Below are 10,255 nucleotides of genomic sequence, written 5' to 3' on the forward strand. Positions count from 1 at the left end.
TCATAAATATAAAGGGAAGGGTAACCTCCTTTCTGTATACAAAACTATAAAATCCCCCCTGGCCAGAGGCAAAACCCTTTCACCTGTAAAGGGTTAAGAAGCTAGGATAACCTTGCTGGCACCTGACCAAAATGACCAATGAGGAGACAAGTTACTTTCAAAGCTGGGGGTTGGGGGGGACAAAGAGTCTGTGTCTGTCTGTGTGATGCTTTTGCCAGGAACAGAAAAGGAATGGTGTCTTAGAACTTAGTAAGTAATCTAGCTAGATATGCGTTAGATTATGATTTCTTTAAATGGCTGAGAAAATAAGCTGTGCTGAATGGAATGGATATTCCTGTCTTTGTGTCTTTTTGTAACTTAAGGTTTTGCCTAGAGGGATTCTCTGTGTTTTGAATCTAATTACCCTGTAAGGTATTTACCATCCTGATTTTACAGAGGTGATTCTTTTACTTTTTCTTTAATTAAAATTCTTCTTTTAAGAACCTGATTGTTTTTTCATTGTTCTTAAGCTCCAAGGGTTTGGGTCTGTGTTCACCTATGCAAATTGGTGAGGATTTTTATCAAGCCTTCCCCAGGAAAGGGGGTGTAGGGCTTGGGGGGATATTTTGCGGGGAAGACGTCTCCAAGTGGTCTCTTTCCCTGTTCTTTGTTTAACACGCTTGGTGGTGGCAGCAAAGGGTTCAAGGACAAGGCAAAGTTTGTACCTTGAGAAAGTTTTTAACCGAAGCTGGTAAGAATAAGCTTAGGGGGTCTTTCATGCAGGTCCCCACATCTGTACCCTAGAGTTCAGAGTGGGGAAGGAACCTTGACACCCCTAGTTGAAGAGCAGCGACAAAAGCTGCATCAGCTCATCTGTCAGTGCTCATTAGCTCATTCTCTGAATTTCCCCACAGCACCTATCGTTCTTCAGTGATGCTCAGATTAACCCTTTGACATGGGGACTTTGGCTTTCTGGTGCCCTGTACCACAGTGCTAGTGCTGTGATGCTGCATTGACAGTCAGGACATCTCACATTTGTATCTAAGCCCCTGGGAGCAGCTTGGAGCACCATGTACGTAGTAAGAGTGTCTTGTTGGGTCACATTGGAAGTGTTTGGGACATAAAGGCACAAGGCAGACTGGATGTCAGAGGGGTGGTAGCCATTTCTTTTGAGCACTTCCAGTGGTTCCACTGAGGATAGTTTCAATAGTCTCTGCTTTCAAGAAGCTACTTGTACCCACTCTCTACGGCAAGCTCCTGGAGCCAGGAGATGTCAAGTCTCAAATAGTCATATGGTTAGTGTGATCAGAGGCAGATTAAGATTTACTGGGGCCCTGGACACAAAGAACTTTTGCCCTGCCCCCCCTCCTCCCCCCTTACCCAGGTTCTGGTGCTCCTGCGGGGGGGGGGGGGAGGGGGGGCAAATTGGCCAGGGCCCCTGGGCGTGGGCCCATGCATTAATCCACCACTGAGTTTGATGCAGCTGTGGGTTGAGAGGGCAGCCTGGAGCCATGGGAGGTAAAGACCAGTTGGATCAGGCTGTGTGGGGAAGGTGCATTGAATTTGGTGGAGCTGGCATTAAATCATAATGGAAGACTTTACTTAGATTTCCCCTGGGAAAGCTTTTTCTGCCTTATGTTGCCATTCCTTATTGCTGTAAAAGGCTGATTTTACACAGGGATTGCTTCTGCAGAGGCTCTGTGTTGACTGCTTTGCTCCATGCTGGTCTGTCTGGAGTTGTATTCCTGTGGGAAAGAGGAGCTTTTCTGCAGCTATTTTTTTAACCTATATGGTAGGAAAATGTGTGGCTGAGAGTTGGCTACACAATTATTATTAATCACTTGGGCTCCCACAGATCTTCAGGGTTGAAAAGCTTGTTCTGAGCTATAAGCCCAGCTTCCTGCTGTTTTTGCTTTATTAGTGGCAGGCTGCTGGAAGGGGGGAAGGAGGGGTCCTTGGAAAAATTTGTAGCAGTCAGTGGAAAAAGTGGTGGGTTAGTAACCTTTAACGTTCTCTATGGCTGACCCTGATATTGGGAACTAGGAGGAGGAGATACATTATTTCCAGGCGGGTTCTGCTTGGATTGCATACAGTAAACAGCTACCAATTAATAAGCTGACTATGCAGCTTTGGGCGTACTTGCTCTGAGGCCTCTGTACCCACCTTAACGCTGCTGATGAATGGCAGATAAAGGGAGCGAGTGTTGTCAATGGAAGTTGAAAATGGCTCAGCATTTGCCTGTTCCCTGAGGCCCATGTTTAGTATTTTTTGCACAGCATAAGGCTTTAGAGGAAAAAACGCTAAGGCATTTGACACTCTCTTGTATATTAATTTCGATGTCCATTCTGTTCCCCGCCAAAAATGTTGAGGGAATTAAGGTTGAGAGTACATCTCCGTAACTTAAGGGTAAACATCATCACCGGGATGTTGTAATTCTCCCAAAATCCAGGAGTGGAGATGATGCTTAAAAGAAATCCAACCAAGTTAAGGTAAGAATGACACATTTAAGGGTTAGGCAACCCATAATTGTAGACTGCCGTGATGCCATGGAATAATCATACGGTTATGACTTGAGGCATTGAATCAACTGGTTCAGCATCAGACCTTTCCCCTCAGGGTGTGACTACAGGGCAGAGGGGAACACGGCCTGGCCCCGCTGCAAAAAGCTGGCTTGAGATGTGGAAAAGGTGGGAAATATCTGTATTTCTGGAAGAACAGATGTGACAGAGTTTCCCACCTCACTAGGGTGTGAAGGGGTTAATGTCTTTCCTGGAACAGGGTACTGGGGAAGAAGTCACATGGGCTGGAGGCATCTCTGGAGTGGTGAATGCTCAAGAACTCTCAGCAACTGAACCTAGCCCGTGGAGACACAGTGGAGGACAGCGATCCGTCATTAACTTTTAATGACTGGCAGCCGAACATGTGGCACCAGCTCAGCTGCAACTTGAAACCAAGACCCTGAGGTGTCAGCTCGCTGGAATAAGAATTTGGCTGCCAAGTGCAGTTTGGCAAATTGAGTCCTAGATGCTCTGGGCTAGAGGCAGGGTGTACTGCTAGCATGGACATCTGTGTAAGCTTCTCTCTCCCATTCTCACCTTCCCGTACTGCGTTCAGTTGACTAGTAAGTGCTGGCTTGTTTTGAGAAGGCCATCCTATGTTGCTGCAAAACGTCTGCTGGTTGTATGGTTCCCAACAAGGGGTAAGTCTCCAACAGGGGCATAAAGTCCTTTGGACCCGTTGGAGAAACCACAGCAAGAAACGGAGTCATGCAGCCAGAGCCCCAGTCTTGGAGTGGGCAGAGCCATGAGGCTCTCCCTTGCAAAAAGTGAAGGCCTAGGGTAGAGCGCTAATGGGGTATACTCCCAGAAAGAGTGTATAAAGGTCAGAGGCCTGGTAGGCCCTGGGGATCTAAAGATAGGAATTTAATCTGAAAGAAAAGTGCGGGTTATAGAGTTGATGAAGCAGCTGTTACAGAGCAATAGCAGAAGTGGTACAACTAATTATTCTGCAAGTGCCAGAATACATTTACCTGGAGCTCTCTTCTCCCCCCCCCCCCTTCTTTTTTGTGTGTGTGTTTTTCCCTTAACAGTATTGAAGGAGAATATGTTCTGGTGGCTGGCGATGAAGTCACCTACAAGATGTGCTCTATTCCACCTAAGAATGAGAAGCTGCAAGCTGTAGACGTGGTCATTACCCATCTAGCACCTGGAACAAAACACGAGACCTGGTCAGGGCATGTTATTAGTTCCTAAGTTATCCCGCATGAAGCTGTATCATCGAAGACACTCAACAACTGACTTTCACGTGAGACTGACAAATGAATATTTTGCATATTGAGTGGGAAAACTGTTAATAAGGTAGGAGTTGGCCAAATTACCATTTTTACAATAGGCACGATACTTAAAAACAACATACAAACTCTAAGGGAAAAAAATAGCTTAAGGAAATTTCCATGCCGGGTGTGTCTGCTTTTGTGATCTGTGACTTGAGTGATAGTGGATGCCCAAAGGTGTTAGGAACTCTAACTAAAACAGATTGGAGTGATAAGATTTTCTATCAAAATGGCGGCACCGAGGGACATGCTTAGAGACCCAGTATCTACCTGTAACATATTGTTCCCTTTGGCTAAATTTCTGTAAATGTGGTGAATGCTCAGGCAGCAGAATGTCAGCAGAATACTGCTAAAAAGTCTCAGAGTAAATGTACTTGTGAGAGAGAGAGAAAGAGAGAGAGAGAGAGACATTCGTTGCTGCAATTTCTTTTCTTCACAAGCTAAATAACAAGCACATTGTACAGTCTTAATCTGACAGCTCTCAGTTTTGACAGCACCTTCTGGTTAACTGTCAGGTGGAACAGTTGCAAATTAGCTAGCTGCAGGAGTGTGGAATTGTTAGCTTTATTAAATGTGGGTTGTTTGTGCATTTACGTTGTGTGCCTTGATGGGTGATTAGCAACAGATTTACAGACCAGTAGTTACAAAAGTAGGTTGCTTCGCACTAAGCAGTAGAAAAGCAACAGAGGTGGGAGTGGTTCACAGCCTCTGATAGTGCCTGAATTTAATTAAATCTTTAAACTGCCTTGATTTTTTTCATATATACATGATTGCGAGAGTAGTTAGTGTCTACCATGGCTTGTTAGCATTTACAGAGTCACGGCAGCTGCGAAAAAGCGAACTCTGCCATGTTCAGATCACTGTATATAAAACGCTGTGTGAATTATTTAGTAGCTTGAGTGAGAAAGCCTTGTAGTGGATTCTGCGTCCTGCTTTCCTGCCAAGCCTGCTCAGTGCTGTGTAGTGCTGCGGCCACCACCTAGAATCTCTTCTCCGCTTCTGTTCCCGCAGGCTTTCGCGCAGACAAACCATTGTAACTGTTCATTTCTGCATCGGCTCTGCTACTGCTTGTCCTCCGTAAATTTTCCAAATGAAGCATTGTCCCCCCACAGAGTGAGCAGAAATTAAACCGGTTGAAATGAAACTCTCTTCTCTTAGTTACGTGGCATTTGCCTGTTCACTATAGTAACAATCAGGACTTGTGCTGTTGTGGAATGCATGAAGATGCTATTTCACAGAGAAAAGTGAAATGGCCCAAGCCATTTCAACCTACAGTGATTTAAAAGAAAAGAAATGTGAAGGTTAATAATTACTGTGATATTTCGTTTCACTTTTAATTCATCTATATTGTACTGCTTAGTTTGTAAGCTACTTTGAGTTTTAAACCTGTATTTGTTGTGGGTTTAATATGCTGTAGATTGTAGATTAGCATACACTGCTTCCTTCACAATAAAAGTTTATTTCATAACTGGTTGATAAGTTATCGTCAGTATACTCACTCACGACCTATTCTGTATTTAAGACTAGTACTAATTAAAAGTTTGTGTGTGAGTGTGTGTGAGTGAGTGAGTGAGAGAGAGAGGTGAAGTTGTTCACAAAAATCACTTCTGTGCAATATCAAATTATGGGTGTTGGAAAATGAGTAACTTTACAGTTTCCTAGCTGGTGAAAACATTAGTTAAATCTAGCAGTTGTGTAGGTTGACTGACCTCTGGTGTATTTTATTAGAAGACTTTAGGTTTTAAGTAAAATCTGTATTCTTTTTCAGGTGTTTACTTGATAATCACAAAGCTTGTTTATTTATGATCACTGCACTCATGACCAGTGAGACTTGCTGTCTGCAGGCTATAACTAGATCAGGCGTAACATGTTTAAGACCCAGCCCACAAAAACACAATGTAATCAACTTGTGTTTGTAGAACAGCCACATTGGTGACTATAAACATGGTGCTTGCTACGTTTTGATATGTAATAGTGCATGAGAGTTTCAGCCCTGTGTAGACATCAGTCTGTCCTACTTAGGGCTTTACTTGCCCTCTGCAAAGCACTTTGACAGCATATGAATGGTTAGCTTCAATATCAATAGCCTACACTACGCTGAATGAGATGTTGGGTTTTAAGAAAATGTTGTAACTATTTTCCTTATTTTTGGATGTCAAGCTGCACTCATTTATCTCCCCAGGAACACAGATGTCAGTGTTCCCAAGAGCACGCTGGTCCAAGGTTCAATTGTTGATAGTAGGTCACATTTTAAACGGTAGTTCTAGAATAGCTTAGCAATAAATTGTGATCTAGTAATAACAGTGTGTGTGTGGGAGGAGGGGTGCGCACACGCCAGCCACAAGGAAACCAGGTGGCTCTGTTGTTCTGCCTTCTGTGTAAGCCACTAAGCTAAGGCAGGGGATGCGGGTTGTTCACAGCAAGAACTCAATATTAACTTCACTATGGAATCCCGCAGGTCTAGTGGAAAGCGCCCATCTCCCCACCCCTCTCTCTCTTCCCACCTCTATCTAACAGCACAGATTCCTCAGCCCCGCACAGAGGAGTTCAGCTAGAGGGGCCAGAAGAAAACTATGCCACAGAGGTCTGATGTTTTCAGGTACTTTTCATTCCTGGTTTGTAATTTATTTTATCAGAACATGGAGGTTACGTGAGTGAATTTCTCTGCAGTCCCATGACTGCAGTTTTTCTTTAAGGTTCTCCATTGTAAGGGATCTGCAGCCCTTTGCACGAGGAACAACACTTAGTCGCATACGCTCAGGAGTGGAACCCACCAGCTGTTCACTGTGGCGCATTACTGCGGCATCCTTATTGCTTGAGTCTGCTATTTGCTGACTTGTTTTCCACCTCAAGCGTTCTCAGTCAGCAAATTCAATAGCTAATGGTCTGCCATAAGATTGTTTCAGAGTTACCATCAGACCCTGTCCTCATGGCCGCACAGCAAAGGGCTGGATTGTGGAGGAAAGGTACCATCACGCTACTGGCATGGGAGCCTTAAAGCTCTTAATCAGTGGCAGTGGATGGATCAGTTGATGTTGCCTGCACCTGGCATTGGCCGCTGTTGGACAGCAGGGTACGGGGCTAGATAAACCATTGGTCTGACCCAGTATGGCCATTCTTATGTAGAATTTAAAGCTGCTTTGCAAGCCACTTTCAGTGCCTGAGAACTTTGAGAGGCAGAACTGGCTCCCTGACAAGCCTCCCCCACACGGAGCAGAGATTGGCACAGAGAAAATCGAGCCCATCTTGTGAACGGGCTGAACAGAAAGTAAAATAAAAATACTCTTAGTAATCTGTGAGCAACAGCAGCTGGAGGCTATCAAATAAGGGAAGGATCTTCTCCTTACATAGTAATCTGATCGTAGTTTGGCTGAAATGTTTCCTAGGAAATCTGTACAACTAGGGTTTGAACTGTTGTAAAAATCAGAATCTTCTTTAAGTGTAAAGTCACTATGGCTTCCCGTCTTTCTTAACACAGCAATTGAGTCTTGGTTTTTTCCTTTGTTTAGTTATTTTATTATTCGTATTTCATTTCATCCCAGTTGTGGTTTGAACTGGAGTTTTCCCTCCCACATTTTTTCTTTAGGACCCCTGCTTTTGGTCCATTAGCACGCCGGCTTATGCAGAAGATTCTGGGGTTTAAGCCCTGCCAGACTTGCCCGAGGTCTTTTCCTCCCTCGTGACAGACATTTGAGTTACCTCCAAGACACTCCGGTCTCGTCAAAGTGTAAGGTCGTACAGGGTTTAAAGGCAGGTCTCGGAAGGATAGAGCTGTCTGAAACGCCCTCTAATGGAATGCTCACTAGCCCCGATGGGTTCCACATCAGCCTCTACATCCCAGGCTCCGCCAGTGACTGTTGCAGCTTAAGCAGCACCTTTAGAGACTAGGACACCGAAGAAGCCTCTTTCCCACACCTGAGAAATGTGGAGGAGGTGTAGGTCAGCCCCTTAAATCCTACTCTAAGGAGACCTCATGGCCCTCAAAGGCTCCAGCTAAGGCTCTATCTGATTCCGGTACTGAGCCAAAAAAGCAGGGTGCAGAGAACTCTTCTAATAGACAGGACAGGGAGCCTTCTTCCTCGGTACAGACTGACACCCCTTGGCACCAAGATGCACCTGGCCCTTCTACGCAGGCTTGGATACCCTCACCTTCCGTGCAGAGCTCTGAGATCAGAGCATGGCTCATAGATGGTTCTCGAGCATGGAGCTAACCTGCTTCAATAAAATCCACTCAATCTAGCAGAAAACCTAGTACTCGCAAAATTTACCTTCAAAAGTAAACTGCTTCCATTCCTGGTGTTTTCTTCGAAATGTCTGATGCTTAAGAAGAGTGCTCTCCCACGATCCTAGTATGACTGAGGTCCCAGGGGAGCCACACTGAGGTTACTCAATTAGGGCAAACAATCCCCAAAGCTGATGGATATTCCAATACTTAGATTTACAAAGCCTGCACAAAAAAGCTCCAACACTACCCTTACTGGTTGCACAGAAGCCAAAACACAGTTCTCTTAAAGCAACCCAGCCATGGGCTTCCACCCAGCCAAGTCAAATATGAAAGTTCTACCAATCCCAAAGGATCAGACACATCACCTCCCAAGTTAATGAATATTTCAGATCTTACCCAACTAAACTAACATTGAAAAAGAAGAGAGAGTGAGTATTGGTTAAAGGATCAATATACATACAGACACGAGTACAGTTCTGAGATCAGTTTCGTAGTAGAGATAGTGCATGCTGGAGTTAGAGTTCTTAGAATTAGTCCAAACATTCAGGGCACTCTTCATAGCCAGGGTGATCCAGGTGGGATTGAAGATCTCAGTCTTACAATTTGAACTTCCCTTGCATAAAGCAGATCTGAGATAAAAATGATCAGGACCTAACGCATCAGGACCTAAGCATCACCGGTAATTAGCTATACCGATTAACATAAGACAATTGCCTTAATCACTATGCTGCTATCACTATATTTACAGTTAAACGTTAAGATCTCTGAATTAGCAGAATACAGCATAGACAGGAACTGTTTGTTTGATTACATATATATGTTAAGAGGTTGACAACATAAAGACTGCAGGATGCTTAATCCTTTCTGGCCATGTGCCACACCTAGACTGCCTGTTGGATTTAAAAACAATGGGTTCAGTCAGAGTACATTTGGTTGCCCACACTACTACAGCCAGATGGCAGCGAGGTTTACACAACTTATTTTCTCCCTGTGTAGCCCAAGTGAGACTTTAATGTGGGGCTCAGTGCCCTGAGGAACTCTCCTATCACCTTTGAACCAATGGCTCTCCATTCTTTCCTCCACCTCTCCCTCAAGAGTTCATTCCTTGGAGCAGTGCTTCCCAGACTTGGGACGCCGCTTGTTCAGGGAAAGCCCCTGGCGGACTGGGCCAGTTTACCTGCCGCGTCTGCAAGTTCAGCCGATCGCGGCTCCCGCTGGCCGCAGTTTGCTCCTCAGCCCGCATCGCTTCCTGCAGCCCCCATTGGCCTGGAGCGGCAAACCGCGGCCAGTGGGAGCCGCGATCGGCCGGATGCGGCAGGTAAACAAACCAGCCTGGTCCACCAGGGGCTTTCCCTGGACAAGCGGCGTCCCAAGGTTGAGAAACACTGCCTTGTAGCCATCATTTGGCTAGATGAAGGGGAGCACTCAATGCTCTCAGGGTAGACCTGCCATTTACTACCTTCTGTAGAGAGAGGATTACACTGTGTCCCCATCCTTGCTTCCTGCTTGAGGTCTCTCTATTAATCACACAAGCTGCCCACCAGTGATCTATCCCAAAGCCTCATGCCACCAGAGAGGAAACCAGCCTACCTACACTAGATGACAGAAGGGCTCTCAGCTGCTACCTTAAGACCTCCTGGGCCTTTCCTAGATCGTCTGCAGAGAGGATGAAGGGACAACCTAGTTTGACTCAAAGACCATCAAAGCGGGTTTTGCATTGCAGTTTAACCTGTTATGAATCTGCTGCGATGCAGCCTGCAAAGGGCCAGCGTATTCAACTAGCACTCAGTCCACAGCTAAAGTTCTACTGAAAGATGTCTCAATAGCAGAAACCTCTAGGACTGCACCTTGGTCTTCCATTCACATTTGTCAATCATTATGCCCGTTTAGCTGCTGCTGCACTCCTCTGAACAGTCGTGCCTCCTTGAGATGTTTTGTCCTTATGAGTTCTCCAGTGCCTGCCCCTCAGCTCTGCTGCTCACGTGAGCAAGCATAGAGCGGTGGTGGGGCCAGGCCTCCCCTCCTTTAGTGTTGCAGAGACTGCTTTGCATTCTTCGGGGGCAAGTGCATGGGTGACACTTTTTTACAGGGGTGCGCCCATAGAGATAAAACATCTTGAACGCTGACCCCAATAGCAAAAAGCTCACTGCTCAATCTTTATTTACGAAGGAAGAAAACTTGGCATGCTACAGCTCTCCCTAGAGCACATTTATTATGTG

General features: G+C 45.4%; 1 protein-coding gene across 1 annotated transcript in view; it reads left to right on the top strand.

Annotated features, from left to right (window-relative positions):
* CARHSP1 (calcium regulated heat stable protein 1) overlaps positions 1 to 5,279 on the top strand; it is a 57,931-nt gene extending 52,652 nt beyond the window's left edge. Inside the window, exon 4 of the mRNA XM_048867258.2 lies at positions 3,569 to 5,279. Coding sequence (XP_048723215.1) covers positions 3,569 to 3,731 — 163 coding nt within the window. The 3' untranslated portion in view covers positions 3,732 to 5,279. The remainder of the gene's footprint in view (positions 1 to 3,568) is intronic.
* Positions 5,280 to 10,255: the final 4,976 nt, after the last annotated feature.

Source organism: Caretta caretta, chromosome 10 (genome assembly GCF_965140235.1).
Source record: "Caretta caretta isolate rCarCar2 chromosome 10, rCarCar1.hap1, whole genome shotgun sequence".
NCBI classification, from domain to species: domain Eukaryota; kingdom Metazoa; phylum Chordata; order Testudines; family Cheloniidae; genus Caretta; species Caretta caretta.